This window comes from Pseudochaenichthys georgianus, chromosome 23 (assembly GCF_902827115.2).
Source record: "Pseudochaenichthys georgianus chromosome 23, fPseGeo1.2, whole genome shotgun sequence".
NCBI lineage: Eukaryota > Metazoa > Chordata > Actinopteri > Perciformes > Channichthyidae > Pseudochaenichthys > Pseudochaenichthys georgianus.
Genome location: NC_047525.1, coordinates 22,734,417 through 22,754,611, shown reverse-complemented (window position 1 = coordinate 22,754,611; position 20,195 = coordinate 22,734,417). Strand labels below are relative to the sequence as shown.

At 39.9% G+C, this 20,195-nt stretch overlaps 2 protein-coding genes across 2 annotated transcripts in view; both read right to left on the bottom strand.

Moving 5' to 3' along the window:
- The window catches only part of atxn7l1 (ataxin 7-like 1), a 52,146-nt gene extending 50,093 nt beyond the window's left edge, over window positions 1-2,053 (bottom strand). The window contains 2 exon segments of the mRNA XM_071201765.1: window positions 710-772; window positions 1,894-2,053. Coding sequence (XP_071057866.1) covers window positions 710-772; window positions 1,894-1,990 — 160 coding nt within the window. The 5' untranslated portion in view covers window positions 1,991-2,053.
- A 1,913-nt stretch (window positions 2,054-3,966) lies between these two features.
- Window positions 3,967-18,749, bottom strand: sypl1 (synaptophysin-like 1). The gene is made up of 5 exons (XM_034075071.2): window positions 18,603-18,749; window positions 10,201-10,319; window positions 9,915-10,119; window positions 7,944-8,135; window positions 3,967-6,449 (listed from the first exon to the last, which is right to left on the bottom strand). The coding sequence occupies exons 1-5, from the start codon at window positions 18,672-18,674 to the stop codon at window positions 6,318-6,320; spliced, it is 720 nt and encodes a 239-aa protein (XP_033930962.1). The 5' UTR covers window positions 18,675-18,749; the 3' UTR covers window positions 3,967-6,317.
- Between the last annotated feature and the right edge of the window lie 1,446 nt (window positions 18,750-20,195).

Sequence of the window (20,195 nt, the reverse complement as noted above, 5' to 3'; positions counted from 1 at the left end):
ACAATTAGCAAGTTAATTGATTTGTAAATCGAGAAACTACATTTGCAACTATTTTGATTACGACTAAAGCGAAAAAAACCTCTAATAATCTTTGGGTTTCCAGCTTCTGAATGCATCACCTCAGGCTATGGAAAATGACGATGCTGTATTTTAATGGGCAAAATGTAGATTCATGTAGAAATTAATCATTAGACACACGGTGAACACTGTAACACCGTTTTCTAATTCAAACACACTCCCAGTAATGCGTTTCCCAGCTAGACACATGCATTTAAAAGTATGTATGAGACGCAGTCATTATGTTTTTGTGAGAGGAGGTTAAACAGAATTTAGTTTGAACAGTTTGAGGTTAGAATGGATTATTTCCAAGATTGGGAAAAAGCAAGAATCTATGTCAAGATGTTTTTGAAGTTAGTGCATGGATGTTTTTTCATCATTTAGTAATAAGTAAGCAAGGGGCTTATTTGTTTTTAGCACTTGTATGTATGTATTTTATTTCTTGGTTTATTTCTTGGTGCAAGCTATTTTTCAGAGCATTTCTTTACAGAGTATGCCTGGAAGTAGTTATTTGAACGATATCAGCCATGTCAGGAAGTGTTGTCCCTGTGTCCCCAGAGAAAAGGACACCTCTGGTTACAGAGAACAAAACAATAACAGAACATCATGGTGTTGGCAGTGACAGCGTTAGTGTGTTTTCTCACTTCCTTACCTTCTTTGCTGAGCCTCACGGCTTTACCCTGGCAGAAAATCTGTTTGTCATCCGAGGACGAGTCTGCGTCGGAAGAAAACACAAAAGACACTTTACAAACCAGCAGGTGAGCATTGACAACAACCAGAGGTGGAAGAAGTACTCCGATCTGGAAGTACAAGTCCAAAAGTATCATCAAAATAACTAAAAGTACTAAAAGTAAAAGTACTCTTGTGCAGATTGGTCCATCTCAGAATAATATATATGATATTGTTGTCATCTTGCAATATACTAATTTATATAAATAGTTATCACCGCAATAAACCGTATTTAATTGTGTCTTAATTTACATTATTTAATTTCATATTCTATTGACATGTATATAGACTTGTTGCACTACTTTTTATTTTATTATATATGTTGCATTGTTGGAGGAGCTCAGGTCAGAAGAATGTCATTGCCATTTCTACACTGTAGCTTTGTGCATATGACAATAAAACCTTTGAATGTGTTTTATAATTAGTGACCATTAAAGTGTTCTCAAAGCTGGTAAAGGTGCAGCTCGTTTTAATGCCTTTGTATTCTGCAGGGTAGCTTGTGAATTTACTCCAGGTGGAACTAAAGTCTGATGTGTTGATTATATTTCACATTATTAATCCAAATCTGCAAAGTAACTAAAGGTATTAAATACATGTAATTTACCTCTGAATTGTAGGACAGTTTAAGTACAAAGTAGCATAACATGGAAGTACTCAAGTAAAGTAAAAGTACCTCAAAATTGTACTTAAGTACAGTACTTGAGTAAATGTACTTAGTTACTTCCCACCACTGACAACAAACTTTGGGGCCATGCGTACTGGAGCCATGCTGGTCCGAGCCTGACTACCAGTTAGCATTATTAGCTAGCTAGCACTGGAGCTGGCTTCCTATTGAAAGTGAAGCCAAATTAGTGAAGCTGTCAAAGCTAAAAAACTTACATCCTGCACAGTTGAGAAATGTCATTACTGCACACACCAGTGCTACGAACTATGCACCGTAAAGCTTGTCTCTCGACTGTTCAAGCGACATATTAATATGGTATTTCATAATAGTATTTTTTGACAGTTACTTTGCAGACTCTACTCAATCACAGACAGTTGTTGGACCACGCACTTCACCACAGTTTGTCCGCAAAAACAACAAGGGCTACCGACGTGCAAACTTACTGTCAACAAAACGTAATTTAGCCGCGGTGACGAAGGAAGACCAAGGCTCGCACAGGAAGCTATCCGGACTTGGTATTTGGCGATCCAGTGTCGCCATTTCTCTTCCTTCTTGTTGCTTTGCTGAGAGACGTTTTTCTCGCTCTCTCGCTTGCTCTCTCTCTCTCCTTCGCACGCAGCAGGCGAAAAACGAAAGAACCAGATATATAGACGTCATGCTCGGTGTACGTCGTGCTTGTTCGGCAACTTCCGGAGGATTGAGAGGTTGAGACAGACAGGGAGCTACTGAGGGGTTCAAAAGTTCAGACTGTGAGCACATTACAGATTTCCCTCTGTTGGACAGTTACAAGGTGACATTATGTTGAGCTGAGAAAACATTATCTTTTTATTGGAACATCATTGGGTAATATACCAAAGGACATCAGACTTCCTCTATTCGTCCCACATAGGGCATACATACATTGTTACAGCTAAGTGAATATAGAGACACAAAATAAAACACTATTAGGGGCATGCACATAATATTTGAAAAATAGAAAAGTTATTCCAATTTACAAGTAACATTCTTAATATATTGTTGTCTAATTTACATATTGCAAACAAGTGTTATTACAGTGGTTTCTTAGTCAGTGTTGTTGTGTGAGTGTGTCAGTAATTCAATAGGCATACAGTAGGTGGACCTGTCAATCACAAAGACAAGGAATAAAGCATAAAATAGGGCTAAACATGTCCATCTGGCTTTTTCTGGATAATAACTACATGTTTACGTCAATCAATCCAATCATTCAATTCATTGTATGTGTCACATTTAATCATGTAAGACCTAATTATATTGAAATGTTATTCCATCAGTTATTCCAATGCATTAACACAATTTGAAGTAGAATACCAAAGAGAATGAACTTGCATATGCAGTATTTAGTTTTACTATAAAAATAGGGTCATTTAACATTGTATACCCCGAAAAGTTTATTTTATTTTATTAGGTCAATCAAGTATATGAATATTGGGCCCTGCTTTGAGTCTAAACAGTACAGTACTATTAGGGATTGTCAGGGAGTTGCAAAGGAGTCAACACATCACATTTTGCATTTATATGTGAATTTAAAACATGCCTTAATCTGAGGTCACTGAAACAAACTGTCCCAGGATGCTTAGCTTCTCAAAGTGGCTCAGTAGGTCAAGCTAACAGCGCTACGTGGACCTCTTGTGGCTGAAAACAGAATCTGCGGTTAAAGTGCAAAGTCAGGAGAGGAGGTGCGCGGTTTCGTGTTTTTTTTACAGGAAACATGTCAATAGATCATAATATTTCTGCTATTAAGATTATACCGAACAAACTTAAATCTGACTTTTGTTCAACACATAAACAGATCTTTAGGTCTGTTGCATGATGCTTACATCCCATGATATTAGACCAGAGCAGGGAGGAGGGAAAGAGGAAATGACAGTGTTAAACCAGAGCACGGAAATTACTTTGATTAATGTTTACTGTCGTTTCAAATCAACACACACACAGTCTACACACACTTTATAATGTTAATCTGTGGTTAAACCCTTCCTGTATTTTCCTCTGTCACACCCACACACACCAGTGCACTTCCCTTTTCTTTCTCTTTCTTTCACACACACAAACGATGACTCTGACTCAGTGTTGTGTTTGTTTCCCGCACAGTGATCACGAGGTCACATGACACAACAGGAAGCATATATTTTCCATCTCTTTAAGAGTCAAAAGAACGGATGTTTGTCAAAAAGATGTCCTCAAATGCTCTCACTTTTATTATTCAACCTTCTAAATAGTATTTTTAAAGATACCACTTTATATTTACATTGTATCTTATATGAGCAGTTGAATCTGGACAAAATGATATATTTGGCACCATAAAATCATATATTTCACACACGGCTAGGGGCAAATGTGAATGAATGATTAAGCTAAATTATTTTTAAATTAACTGGCTTCCATATTGAGGCATGAGAGGAAAAGGATAGACAAACACACGCACTGGAGTGTAAAGTGTCTACATCCAAACACACACATTTTAGATGGACAGGACGTTCACTTTAGAGACTTGTGAAAAAAAATCATTCATTTTTATTGATAAAAAACAAAGGTACATAGAAATGGTGCATGTCACAGCGTGTCTCAGTTGGGCAGGTTGAATGCACAGGAATCATTGACGAAGCTATAGCTAGTTTGATGACGATTATAAGAATGCAGAGGTGTAACCAGTACACCACACACACATCCATTTAACTTAACACACAGTTAAATGAATATACATCATCACATTTACATTATTTATCACCATATCAAAAGATAAAACATCATTAGAAAATCAGAACTTCATATTCCTTCAAATAATCATCTAAAAATAAGACAAAAAAAGTGACATTTTATAAAACACCCTCGACTTAAACAGGAGGAAACATGTTGCTTTGACCGAGCTATTGATGCAAAAAGTCATGACAAATAATTTGAAAAAAAGGACATTAAAAACATCAATCAAGGAAGTGTTTAACCTTCATTTGGTACCTTAGTTTAGTTTGAATAAATCAAGGTCGTCAAAATCTCAATCAAGTATTCTCTACGGATTTACACTCTCGCATATTAAGTACCATGAGAATGCACTGTGCATGTCGTCCACCACTGGATTGCAGATGTTTTAACACAACATGTTAAAAAGAAAACATGACTCCTATACTTCCATCATGTGTTGTCCTTTAGCTTGAAGTAGTAAATGACTAGGTGGCTTAATATGTTTAGATCTCGTTTTATATATTATAAAAAGCCTTGATTGGATGTTTCGGAGTTCTAAAGTATGATAGGGATGTTGTCGTTATCGTGTCATGTTGTTTTCCTGCTATTGTGGAAATGTCTTTTACGTTACTGAGGAAAATCTGTGACACTTTCATTTGGATTCACGTCATCAGTGTCATTCATGACAAGCCAATATAGTTAGCAAATTAATAATCCTATGTTTGTCCAGACATTTCAATAACCACTATCCCACCACTAGAGGGCGCCTGACCCAACAGTGAGAGAGCCTATGAATGAATGAATGAATGAATGACTACTTAACCTTTTTTTCTATTTACACAAATTGCTTTCAATCTAAAAATGTATTTAAATGCTATCTAATGTAATCTAATCAATCAAATCTATAAAAATACTAAATACTAAAACGTCACAATTCACACTGATGTGAATGTGATGCTCAATTTAAAAGCCAATATGGACATATATTACCATGAGGGTACATTTCTGAGAAGGTAATATATGGAGTAATGCTTCTTAGTGGACCACAGACAACCTTTCTTGTACCCTGAAAACCTGCATCACATTATCATTATTGTAGAAGATGTTAAACAATAAATTAGTGTTAATTGTAGTTGGATTTGTATCATAGACAAACAGTTCAAAGTACCTATTAGATTCATCAGTATTTAATAAAGCCATGTCAGCCATTGTCCTAAAATGGGACCTGAGATGTAAGGGAACCTCTCTAACAAGTCATAACGCTGCTATAGATCTAAAATATCAACATGTTTGGTCATTGTCTGTGCATGTATCTGCTTACTAAAGCATAAGAAAAGGAGTAATTGTAATAAGGAACGTTTAAAAGGACTGGGCGTACTTATTGCATTGGTTTTGCTATAGTATATGAAACAGGTAATGTAAGAAATAGAATGGAAAAAGTCTAATCTAAACACTTCTCCTCCCGGAGCCTCCTTTCTCCTATCTTTGTAGGAAATGTATTCTTAGTTTAGAACTGTTTTCAGTATGCTGTGAATGTGTGAGGAAAAGTACATGTTTGGAAACAAATCAATTAATTTCTCCTTCATTTTATTTCTCTTTCATCTTCATAGAGCTTGTTTGTATTTACTCATGTCTTCCATCACACATGGTGCATGCAGTGTGCATATGCTCAAATGTGGGCTTGTGTCTGCTGTGTGTGTGTGTGTGTGTGTGTGTGTGTGTGTGTGTGTGTGTGTGTGTGTGTGTGTGTGTGTGTGTGTGTGTGTGTGTGTGTGTGTGTGTGTGTGTGGACTAGCATTACTATACTTGTGGGGACCTAAATCTGTTTACACAGTCACGTGTGGGGACCGCCTCCCTTATGGGGACACATTGGAGGTCCCCATGAGGGGGATCATTAATTTTAGGGTGAAGACTTGGTTAGGGTTAGGGTTAGGCATGTGTTGGTTATGGTTAAGGTTAGGATAAGTCTCCAGGAAATGCATGTAAGTCAATGTAATGTCCCCTGAAGTGATGTATACATGGTATGTGTGTGTGCGTGTGCGTGTGCGTGTGTGTGTGTGCGTGTGCGTGTGCGTGTGTGTGTGTGTGTGTGTGTGTGTGTGTGTGTGTGTGTGTGTGTGTGTGTGTGTGTGTGTGTGTGTGTGTGTGTGTGTGTGTGTGTGTGGCTCTATATGGGTGAAGGGACCTGCTGTCTTCCAGGTCCGGGCTGAGTAGAGAATTTCTGAGAGTGCCAGCGGGTCTCCTTGTACACAAACCAGGCGTTCCCCGCCCACACGAGCATGTTGAGGTAGCCAAACACCTGGAGAAAGAAAATAGGGATTTTATTATTATTATCAGATTCTAGGGGAAAAAAGACAGCATGTTTGGTATGTGATGGATTTTTATATCAATCACAAACAGTTTGAGGTCACGTGTGTGTTCGTTTTTAACACATTTGTTTTGAACTTGTGACAAAATAAATACAGCAGCAGCGTCTGAGGAAAATTAAAGTGTTGTTGCTCCGTGCCTCGTGACTGAGAGTCACACTTCATGTAACATCTTCAAGACTAGTATTTTAGAAATTGTGGGGTGGACACAAATCCCCTCTATAGGCCTACTGCTACATTATTTGTATTCACTGTGGAAAATGCAGCTGAAGTTAATACTACTTGAAATCGGTGACAGAAATATCTCAATTATATATACATTATATGTTTTTCTAGGGCCGGGACTTTAACGCGTTAATTAAGATTAATTAATTACACAAAAATGAACGCGGTAAAACATTTTATCGCACTTATTTTTGCACAGCGGAACGTTTCTCACTGGATGAGTTTCAGGCGTACCGATTATACTGGAGCACCAACTAACGTTCATGACTTCAGCATGGGACTTCAAACAACAACAAACCACGGTGAACAATAGTCAAACATGAACGAACAAGCTGATGAGACCGCTTTGGTCGGCCCCGTGGATGGGATTTTTTTTTTTTTAAACGGACGGATGGAAGCGTCGATAAGAGCACGGTTGTGTGCAAATTATGCAAAAAAGAATGTGCATATCACCGCAGCACATCAAGCCTAAAGTATCACCTAAATGCAAAGCATGTAGCAGCTAGCGTGGACGTTAGCCCGACTCCGAGTGCAAGGAACCACACCCTGACCCGACCCACACTCAACCAGATGACTGGTTTCAGGGCCAGGATAAGTAAGTCCACGTCTGAGAGGATAACCAGCTCCCTGGCTCACTGGATTGCACTCGACTGTCGACCACGTGGAGTCAAATCCATGTGAACATCGCTTCTCACTGTTCTCAGGTCAAATATGTATATTTGATTAAAAATGCGATTAATTTCGATTAATTAATTACAAAGCCTCTAATTAATTAGATTAATTTTTTTAATCGAGTCCCGGCTCTAGTTTTTATATATTTATATTCAAATAATAATTCAAAATGACATGATACTAACAATAAATGCATACAAAAAGAAAAAAAGGGGGCCATAGCACATATTTTGTATTTAATATTACCTTAAAAAATGTGTATAACAATTCCTGGTGTTCTTTCTTGACCTCTTTAATCTTCTATGTAGTTATGCTATGTATTGTGTAACATGCCATATGCTGTCAATAAGATAATCAAGATATCTTTAATGGAAAATAAAAATCTATCCAGCATTACAAAAGGCATATTACATTACACACTTTATAACTGTAACAACCCTCACCTCTAATTTGAAATGTTTTAAACCCCTCCGTAGAAGGTGGTAAATAAACACACGAATTCCTTTAAGCCAATCCGTGACGCCTCTCACCACAGAGATGTTGAGGGGCCGCATGCTGGCGAACTCTGTGACCTCACAGGTGACGTTGGCCCCCCTGCAGACGGCCAGCGTGTTGCCGATGCCTGCAGTGTCCGTGGCATCCTTCACGTTCTGCAGACCCTTCGCCCAGGCCGAGGAGCACACCAGCCACAGGAAGACCAGGACGGCTGTGAGCAGGAAGTCCTGGAATATAGAACAGACAGTCAGAAACTAAAGGTAAGATGAGATGGACCCGTATTGATCATTGAGGTGTTCACTGAGAACTCCACCTGCACACACTAGTCTGTGTTGGATATAGTGTGTGTGTTACATGTTGTGATCATGGATGTTGCCCCTTGTTTCTGTTGTGTGATTGTGATGTGCTGTATGTGACATGTATGTAGTAACGTGTGCTTGTTCTCTTTTATCCTTTCGCCTGTATCTACTTGTCTTTCATCCTTTTTTTTTACAACTAATGCTGTTGATGGATTGGGATTTTAAAAAGGTATCTATTATCATTTGGCCGGGGACAACAGCTGGAAATTAGCAATGTTGGCTAAAGCTGCCCATTTACAGTGTTTTGTGACAGCTGATCAATGGGGACTGTCCCCCCCCAACTGTCAAAGCTGGGAGGGGCAACGAGAAACGTTGGGGTGTTCAAATGCCTAACCACTAGCGCAGTGCACCTTGATCTTCTCGTCGCTTTGGATTCGGATGCCTTCTTGCTTTCCCTCAGAAGATTCATTGCCCGTCGAAGCAAGCCAAAGGAAATTCTCTTAGATAGAGGTACCGACTTCCGTGGGGCTGCGAGGGAGCTACAAGAGACGCTTGAAGCTCGAGAACCAGAGCTGCAAGAGAAACTCTGTCAATACCAACTCACCTTCAAATTCAACCCTCCTAATTCCCCCCACTTTGGAGGTGTGTGGGAAGGGAGATCAGATCAGTCAAGAATGCTCTTCGGGGTGTTGTAGGAAGCCAACCAAGTCCTTGCCACTGTACTGGTTGAGGTTGAGGGTATGCTCAACTCAAACCCACTTGGTTACACTTCATCTGATGTATCTGACCCCATCACTCCGAACATGCTGCTGATGGGGTGGGGTGACGCTTCCCTGCCGCAAGTTGCTTACGCACCAGAGTGAATGTGGCGGCGTAGGTGGCGCCAGAGCCAAATACTGGCGGATCAATTGTGGACCCATTTTATCAAGGACTATCTGCCAACCTTGCAATCACGGCAGAAATGGGAAAAGCCATCGGATAACTTGTAACTGGATACGGCTGTTCTTATAATGGATCCACAACTGCCAAGGGCCCAATGGCCAGTAGGGAAGGTTACCAGGCTGCATTCGAGCCCTGACCAGTGTGTCAGGTCAGCTGACATCCTAGTTCAAGACAGGACTTACACTCGGCCAGTGGCCCGCTTGATATCCCTACCTGAACGGTCTAAATGAACATGGAATTCATATCTTTCACAGCAGCTGAGCTACTTGCTGCCCAAACACTGTCCTCTAGAGGGCTAATGGACATTCACCTGCCTGTCACCAAATGCTCCTGATTGGGAAAGGGACAGCAGGTGTGATTGGACACACTCAGGTGAACACTGATTACTGCTGCTACTTAAAGAGCAGACAGACTAGCAGGAAAGCCTCTCCAGTCCTGCTCTCTCATGCGTCCCTGAGATTTTTGCCAAACTGCAGAAACCATGAGTTGGAGAAAATAAATGGAACTGAACTGCACTTTGTGACCGGAACTCCTTTATTCGAGACTCTTAAGTGATGAACATATTCAAGCCGGCAAAATAACAGTCAAATTCATTTCAACGACACTATAAACAAATAAACTAAACTCCTGGTATAAAGTTCTGTCCGAGGTGCTTAGGTGTGCAAAGATAATAATAATAATAATAAAAAATGTGATTTATATAGCGCTTTTCCTGGTGCTCAAAGTGCTTTGCTACAAGTCTCTCACAGCTTGATCAATACTCACAAAGATGGGTCCAAAGTCAGAGTCCTTGTAGACGTGCATGTAGCCCAAATACACCAGCAGAGCCACCATGCTGTACAGGAAGCAGACGACGGCCACGCCCACAAAGAACTCCACGGAGGAGGCGGAGTCTCCCACCATGTGTGTGGTGGTGGCTGATTGGTTACAGAGAGTGGCGTTCCCCTCAATGAGCGGGACCGCGCTCAACCTGGCAACAATACAAGACTGAAGGTTCAGATCACATCCTACTGAATTTGTAAAAAAGAAATCCCCAAAAAGAGACTCTCACCTGAACGGGTAGTGGAAGTTGGCATCGAGCGTGTCATTCCTGCCATCGCCGCAGAGCAGAGACATGACGTTCTTCCCTGAGAATCCACTACAGCTTCCGAAAGCAAATATGGCCGTGAGCTGTGGAGAGAAGAGAGAGGGACATTGGAGAGATGGGCTTTGTTAATGCACATAGCATACATTTAGACAAGGATGAGTTTGTGTTTGACTTGTGGAAGATCAACCTCTGCCCCTACTGTATAATAATAATTCAAAACGTGTTCCCATTGACACCCAATAATACCACAATATTTCCCGCAGTTATTGCATGAAATTATGAATTCTTATCTCACAATTTCAGTCTAGAGCCCTGGCTTCAAAAGTGTAATTCTTACTTTATTCAAATGTTTGCCCTCTGGGGAAAATACATATTCATAATTGTCTTGGTTTTCACTTCGGTAATTTATCATCGAGCCTTGCAGTGTTCGATGCAATGCATCCAAAATCGATGTTGTCGCTGAATATTGCCATATCATAGACCGTGAAAGTATTCCCCAAGCATTTACTATTCAGAAGATAATGACATGTGTGTGTTCCCATATCAAAACAACAGGGGCATTATGTAGACAGACATTAATGTTGAAAATGAATGAATATCTGTTAGTGACGATAAGGACTGAACTTGGTTATCATTTTATAAGTGTTTTTTACAGATAATCAAAGCGACTTTTTCAAAAGGGTTAAATGTTAAAAATGTTTTCAATGGAGAGAATAATCAATACAACCCCAACAAACAAAAGCAAAAACACTATCTACTATAAATTAAATGTTAAATGTACACCATGATTAATTGTTTTCCTTCCTACATGTATGTTTGCACAAAACAGTTGAAAAGTGTCACCAGAACTTCCCACCAGAAGAAAGTTGGCAGACTGAATCCCAGCGTCAGCAGAAAGGGCCAGAGGGACCAACAGATGGCCGGCATTTCACTCCACGAACAGCTGGAAATAAAACTCACTACTCAACCATTTTTACAATATAAATCTGTTGCTCTTCTTATTTGTATTCTCTAACACACATGTGTCAAACTCAAGGCCCGGGGGCCAAATTAGGCCCTCGTGGATTTAATTTCGGCCCGCAGGATAATCTTTCATTACTGTTAGATCTGGCCCGCCGGTGACACCTTCACTCCATCCTGAGGGTCTCCTCCGCTCGGAGCCTGAGCCCAAACATTGATGACCTTGCACCCGAGATGAGATGCCAAGTGTCTGAGCTAGCATCACAGAGCAGCACGCTGAGTTTAATGGATGTTTCCTTCGGCACTTTCTTTCTTGAGACAACAGGGCATGTTTGTTTTTCTCTTTGAGGGGAATAGTTTTTTTTTAAGCTGTCGGGAAATGTGATCATAAGAAATGAAGCTGCAGATAGAGCCATAAGAAATGAATGCAACTGATTATTTAATGTTGTTTTTATAGGCAATCATTTAAGCTTTGTTAGTTCCAGGTTTAATGTATAAATGTAAATAGGAATAACTGCTCCCTTTCGGACACATATGATTTATTATTAATATGAAGACTTTTTTTTGTTGAACATATAAATATTATCATGAATGTGGATAAATACTGTATTTTAACAATACGGTATTCTGTTTTTCACATTTTTTCTTTTTTTAATCTGTTCGAAATAAAGATTGAAATGAAATGAAAAAAATATGTGCAATAAGTTCATTTCAATACGTTTTGCAATAAACATTGAACCGGTCCGGCCCTCGACTAGTACCCATTTGTTTAATGTTGGCCCACTGTGTATTTAAGTTTGACACCCCTCTAACACAACATCACAGTCTATAACACCCCTTGTTGTTAAATACCAGCTATGTGCAATATGCGCAATATATATATATGCCGTTAATAACTGTGCAATACATACCTGGCTGCTAAAACTTCAGAAATGTTAAAGATGTGTATTTTGTAAATTGTGCTTTTACAGTATGCTTCTTAGGTAAAACATTAAGCTGTCTTTGGCTCTTTTCTGCTGTAACACATTTAAATGTCAGTCCTGTGGGACTAAGGTGGTGGTGGCGAAGTCGATAGGGACTTGGCTTGGCAACTGGAAGGTCACCAGTTCAAGTCCAAGCAAGACCAAGTGCTACCGAGGTGTCCCTGAGCAAGGCACCGTTCCCTACACTGCTCCCCGGGCGCCGTTCAAAATGGCAGCCCACTGCTCCTAACACTAGGATGGGTCAAATGCAGAGAAACAATTCCCCCACGAGGGATTAATAAAAGTCCATCTCTTAATCTTAATCTTAAAGGTATTCCGAATCTGATTTTGATAATGAAAATCACAAAACAACATGTTTATTTTGTATCATTTTCTATTTTTTCCCCCTGTAATGTCCACATTTGATCATCTGGCATACTGTATGTATTATCAGTAAGACAACAAATCATTGAGAAGGTTCGGTAGATGGTTTCTCTAACAAATAACATCAACAGTCTCTCAGCTGAACCAATGCTGCCATTCAGCTGTTGAGTTATTTCCCTTAGGAGCAGAAAGCATCTGATTCAGCGTATAGGCCATGTGACACTAATTCCTTCCTTAAAACCCACACATTATAAATTCTTGTAGCTGCTGCTAAGCGTAACCCTCAAACTGCAGCAGGCCGCTCATTTTATTCCAGAGCAATGAGCTCACAGACTCCCAGTGGCATCGCTGCTCTGATCTGTTCTCCTCAAAATGTGTTGACAGTTTTCACACATCCTGGACATGCATAGCTTTAAGTCGCTGCCCGTCATCATCACACATCCTGGCCGAGCATCTAAGTACAACATACAGCTATTCAAACACAGATAAAACGGAAACATTAAGTTGAATTAAATGTATTATGCCCACATATTTCACATAACTGTATTAGGTCAGATGAAAGCAATAGTTTTAGTGTAAGATTTAAGATCACACTTGCGAAATACTCAGGCATTTTACGCCTTTTTTAATCACGTGTGCTCGGACGGTGATTCTCAAATGGGTGTACGCGCACCCCTAGGGGTACGTTGGGGTACTGCAGGGGGTACGTGAGATTTTTTTTTTAAAAAGGTTAATAAAAATACCATGCATGATTACAAAAAGAATCTCCGTACAATAAGTGAAATAGAAAAAATATTTCTAGAACCACCAAGGGGGTCCTCATATAAACATGTCAAATTTGTGTATTGTATTTTATACTTTTTCATAATATATCATTTTGTTCATTGGCTTGTTAAACATACATATTACTTCAATTGAAAAACTCGGGGAATCGTGCAATTTAATTTATCTATTATTTATTTATGTACATATTCCCTTTTTTAAGTCCCATTTATTGTTTTTATAGTGTCTTGTTGTTTTTATAGTGTCTTGTTGTTGCGTGTTGGCACCTTGAGTCGTTGTAATTTCGTTGTACTTGTACAATGACAAATAAAGTTCTATCTATCTATCTATCCTTGGAAAAATCGTATATGTTCTTTTTTTTCATGCACAAAGATGAAAAAATCCTGTCATTCATGCATGAAGGAGTTAATAAATCACACACTGAGGGAACATCACTGTATTGTAATTATGTATATAGGCTTTTTCTATCAAACATTTTCGGGGTCGGTCAGGGGGTACTCGGCTGAGAAAATGTTTCAAAGGGGGTACATGACTGAAATAAGTTTGAGAAGCACTGCTAGGAAACTGAAGGCCGGTTTATATGTAAATCATACAGACAGATTTTTAAATCAACAACAACAATCCTTTTTTTGGCCACCTGGGGGCAGCACAGTAAGCTTTGAACACATTACTGACCTAATAACGCCTAAGCAGTTAGATAAGGTGAACTTGCTAGCAAACAGTTGCCAATTTGTGCATCTAACACACACATTAGCATTCATTTGGAGTGTGTTTCTGAGGTAAGTCTGCAGTAGAATGATGTGTTTTGCTCTAGAATAATCAAGTAGGTCCCGGAACACGTCAAAAGTAGCCCCTTTATCTCAGAAAAACATGATGGTGAAATTAGGACAACTGAGATGTCGTTAATTAGCGCTTGCATCTGAAGCTTTTCTATAGACAGGAAGTCTGCATGTCACTACCTCCTGACATGAAAAGGTAATGTTTTTTTGTTTCACGCCTCAAGGTGACAAAACACATGTAACCAACCACTTGAATTGTGTTGCATCAGCACAACTGTATCACACATTCTCACTCTTATAAAATGCTTACGACAGGCCACCTCAACTTTTAGCCTTGAACTTCACTCTGCAAAACCCACATTTACTGTACACACGCGCGCGCACACACACACACACACACACACACACACACACACACACACACACACACACACACACACACACACACACACACACACACACACACACACACACACACACACACACACACACACACACACACACACACACACACACACACACACACACACACACACACACACACACACACACACACACACGCCTCGAGGCCTCTCTCCAGATGTTTCTCCAGATGTCATTGGCTGTCACTTCCTGTTTTTCTGGCTACAAACCCACTGTGAGCTACTTTTTACGGATCCTCAGCGTGATTAACTGTCCCAGGGTGGACCGAGCACACACACCTCGATATTTTTACGTCTATGTTTATATTCTCATTTTAAACAGAGCATAAATCCTAACTGTACAAACACTGTCGGGTATTTGTCAAGTTTCCAATATCACCATTTAGTCCTAAGACAGGCGACAACTTCTCCATACATGGCGACTTCCAAAGACTGTGGACAAACCGCAGCATTGTCACTGCTTATAAGTCTTTATCTAAGGCGTCCGACACATCTGCAAAAGGAAGTCTTTACGCATAACTGAGCTGTGAGGCAGCATTAGCAGGTTAGTGAAAGTGAAGCAAACAATGAAAAGTAGAAATAAAGGACATTAAAACGTTGATTTTGATCAGAAGGGCCGTTAAGATGGAAACAAATCTTGTTGCAATCTGAATAATCATCAGTTTTTCTCACACAGACTGACCAAAGACTCCTGGAGCATCTGTCCATTGTGTTACTGTTTCCCTCTGAGGCCCAATGAAGCCAGAGGCAGAGAGGCCTGGCAATGAGAAATGCCTTTATCATCATTACTCAACATCGTAAGTGAATGGGGCAGCCTTGTCTCGTTTGTTACTTCGACCCAGCTTCCTGTTTACTAATGTGTGGAAGATAATATCGAGGGAGTGTAGAGGCTAAACCACTCTGGTGCCAAGTACACACACTTTTCATGACGCCTCAGAGGTATGCAGGATAAATGGAGAACAAAATGTTGGATTTCAGTCAATGCAACCGGCTGGAAACCCTCCAATATCATTGACATACTGCTTTTTTTGGGGGTTTTTCCCTTTCCTTTAGTGTGTATAGGTTTTAGTGCATGTAAATGGTCTGCAACGGCTAAAATCCCTGTTCCCTCCAAAGGGATTATTGTAACATAGTGACATCACTACGTAACACTCAGCTTCTATTAGCGCTTCAACATATTTTACTTGATAGGTCAAGGGGCGGGACATCTCTAAGTGGTTGACCAATCAGAGCAGACTGGGCTCTGGTTTCAGACAGAGGGTGAAAAGAGGTGCTGCAGCACAGGCAGTATGAGAAGAATAAAGAGCTTTTTGAACATTAAAGCATGGAAACATGTAGGGGAACTAAATACAAATATGTACCCTGCAAATTTGAATAAAATGCACTCTTTAATGCATTTTAGTCATTGCTACACACTATTAAAGGTGGGGTAGGTAAGTTTGAGAAACCGGCTCGAGATCGCTAGAATTTGAAAATACACAACCGGAGAAAATCTGCCACTTCCTCACAGAGCTCCTCCTCCAACACACACGAACGCGCACATGACCAATGAGGGCACGAGATACATTTGTGCCCCGATGGAAGGCTGACAGGCAGGTAGGCCAACCAATCCAATTGAGTCTGGCTGCAGACCGCAGCAAGGAGGCGGATCCTATAGGGGCGTTTCCTATAGTGAACGATGGGAGCCGGCTCTCGCCCGCGAACGAGCCGTTTTTTGTTTTGTTTTTGCGGAGGGATCTAGATCGGCATGAAGGCACATTATGCAATGTGGACATTATCCCGCTTATTACACATGGCCACATTCTCAACAAAGTAACGACATGACTCCCAATAATAATTGAAATGCTTTTATGGATTTAGAAAAAGATTTTATTGATTTAAAAAATAGTTTTATGTATTGATTTAAATTGACATGCATCCGCTAAGAAAAGTAGTCCGTTGTTACTGTTTGAACTAACGTAACAACGGCAGGAACTGCTTCCATAGTGTTTTTGAGGAGCTTTTTGATTACAGATTTGAAAACATCGTTGCTTGCTTTAAAAGTAGCACGATTCATTATGTCAAACCTTGAAAGATATCCCTGCCCTAATGCCAAAAGTAACTGGCAACTGAATATGTGTCGCCGTAGCTATGATGTCTATGTCTGGACCGCTGCGTAAAAAGGAGGGTTTCTGCCCCATTACTTCTCTTCTTACTTCTATAAGAATAAAACACGGAGGACGGAGATCCCTCTTCTCCCCGCTGCAGCCTAGCAGTTGATCTCAAAGCACGCTCCCCTCTCCTGCAGGGAGAAAAACTATATTTATATACTTTATATAGGTTGATACAGTAGCCCCTTTTTTTAAATACTTTTTATAGGTGTTGCTATTTGTTTTGTGTAGCGTGGTTCTACAAGCAAGTCAATGCATTCATTGGGTGGTATCAGAGAGTTACACGGGTCTGTAAATGCAATGAAAACAATTGGCCACAGCAAATAATTTATATTAAACATGTAATTTTTACTTTTGAATACTTTAGTACAAAGGATGTCTTGAATAATTTAAGTGATATATGTGTACACATATAAATCATTAGTCAAAACAGGGCTACATTTGATTTAATTAAAAGGTATAATATGTGGTAAACTGAAGAGCCGTTTGGGAGCCGAAAGATCCGGCTCACCAAGAAGAGCCGGAATTCCCATCACTAGAACAATGACTTCTTCTGCGAGGATTTATAAAAGCAGCTGGAATCCCTTAAGTTGCTATTGGATAAAAAAAGTTAGAAAACGCCCCTATAGGATCCGCCCCTATAGGATCCGCCTCCTTGCTGCGGTCTGCAGCCAGACCCATCTCAACCAATCTGCCATTGGATGTACTTTTTTACAGTATTACGGCTTCTACAGATGACATTTTTTTATGGATATTTTGTCAAAGCACTTAAGATATTCATTGCTATCGGGATGTTAAGAGCATTCCATGGAATATAACAAAAAGTGTATCTCGAGCCGGTTTCTGAAATGTACCTACCCCACCTTTAAGTGGGTTGTGTCGCCTGTATTACCACATACGTTCCCAGCATTAAAGCAGAAATGTGGACACACAGTTCATCATCCAGACCTCTGGGAATCACAGATGATGTGTACAGGGTTACCTAAGGCCAACAGAGTGGAACACACAGCTTTGTCCTGAGTCAGATGACATGTGTGCTGCTCTTTAGCTCGCTATGTGTTTATACTCGGAGAAAACAGAACAGCAGAGAGAGACTGTCGCCCCACACTGTTCCTCTGACCCAGCTCCCTAAGAGAACCGATTACTGGACTTTCCGTTAGAAGCCGCAGCGTGTTTTCTCATTAACCACAAACTGTTTGCTCGAGTGCAGGAGCAGCCAACTGTGCACAGTTACACAGAGGTAAATTATTGCTGAGGGATGCATTAATCTGTAACTGTGTTGTCTGAAGGGCAGGCCCACGCGGGCTCCAAGTGCACCGGAGATAACTGAGATATACTCACTTTAAAGTCATAGCCAGACCATAAATCCATACAATATAAGATAACCCTTTATTGATCCACTGGGGAGGAGATACAGTCGGTGCAGCAGCACAAAGATAACAATAAGATTAAAAGAGAAGTAAATACAAAAATCTATAACTATATTTCACAAGAAATCTATTTATCTGAATCTATTCTATGAATATTGAAGATCTGGATTTATTACAAGACAGACAAATAAAGTTAAGTTATACAGGCCTATTAAAAAGTGTTGTGATAAAGCATATCTAATGCATTGCATAATAAATTATGTTAATTCTTGTGGGAAAAAGTGTACATCTTAAGCTTTATTTATGTAATAAATCACATTAAAGCAGGCTTTTTATTCATTCAGTAAATGAATGAGAAAGGGGTAATGTATAAATATGTTTCCTTATTGCATTTTCTTAAAATAAATTCCCTCTCAAACTGCTTACTTTGGAGATGTTTTCCCATAAGTGAAAATCGCCGGGAAAAAGGGAAAATCCAAGGACCTAGAAAAGGACTGGACCTCCCTGTCCTGGGTATGTCACACACACAGCCACACACACACAGTATCTAACTTACCCACTCCACCAGTTTGACGAAGCCCAGCGGCTCCTTCAGCGGGGACAAGTTCAGTCGAAATCCCGTCATCATGATTTTGCTTTTCGGATCCAAAAACTCTTTATCCAGTTGTTCCTAAAGTGTGGATGTGGGTCCAGCAGGGAGGAAAAGGGGAGTTGTCTGACAAAATGACGTGGTTTTACTGCCGACGCTGCAAGAAATGACCAACCAAACTTTCTCAAAGTAATTTTACCAAACCACTTGGGCTTTGAATCAAACTGGTTCCAGGAATACATGTTCTGAGAATACAGTTTTACTTATCGCAGCAAGTTTTAAGAACACATTTTAATTCAAAAATAATTAAGATGGATATTTTTTGCAGTGTAGCGTAAGTGTATATCGCTCATCTAGGAGATGCGCAAATTACGCAGGCGATGTAGGGGATGAAGCGCGTAAAGTGTGCCAAATTAGGCTTGGCGTTAGAACAAATGTGTGTTAAGTTACAGGAAAGGCTGCATAATGAAAAAGCATGACACTATCTGGCATTTGTGTTCATGCACTAAGCTGAAAAACATGTCAAACTACAAAATGACCGAACAGCGAACTTCCTCAGACAAATTTAAATACACGCAGCTACAATGACATAGCATGCACAGTAACAAAAAGGCACCAGAAGTGTCCTACTGAGTGTTCCTTTGATCCATCCGCCAGAACCCGCAGGCTGCCTCCTCCTTGCTGAGCGAGCAGTCACTGGGACCCGCCTCCTTGGTGCTGACTGGGTCATATGACACACCATTAATTCTCAAAAATGTTTCAACAAAGAAAAAGAAAAACCACAGAGAGCAGCTGAGCCAGACTGACCCAGTTATCATAAAAAAGGGTACTTTCAAAACACAAGGCTCCTTGATGAGGGTCCCATATGTTGATTACTTGAAACAGCATTTTTTTAAGGGTAAATATACCTTCAAAAAAGACCCTTTGTATATCAATAACTTACCAAGTTCTTAAAGAAAAGTAAGTGGGGGCAACACTATATATAAATAACAGAAAAACTATATTTACCTTACAACATTTCAAAACAAAGGGGTTGAACACATTCTTACTAGGGATGTTAGCCTTTGCAGACCATTGACATGCACACAAACCTATATAACACACTACAGGAGAGGGAAACACACATCCAATTGAATATGGATTATTTAAGATAAATCTTCCAAGATCTGGATTGGATTCATTGAAAGTAAAAGTATACACTTTCAAATGTTTTGTATTCTTTCCTTGATATTGTTCTAGTTCTAATGAGGTTCTATTAAACCTGAAGAAATAGTCAAACAATGTCTTTTTTAAAGCTTTTCAAACGCTTACCAAAGTCTGGAAATAACAGCCCTGATGGCAACAGCAAGCCCCTCAATATATGGAAATGCAATACTTGATAGTAAAGAAAAACTGCCACTGTAGCTTAAATTGTTATGGTATGAGAGCTGATATTAATCATTTCTGTTAATGGAAAAATTCAGGGATGTGCCTTAAAACAAAAGCATATCAACATCGATCAGATTATTTTGAATAAGGGGCTCTACATGTAAACAACAACATGACAGTAAATGGTTAGCT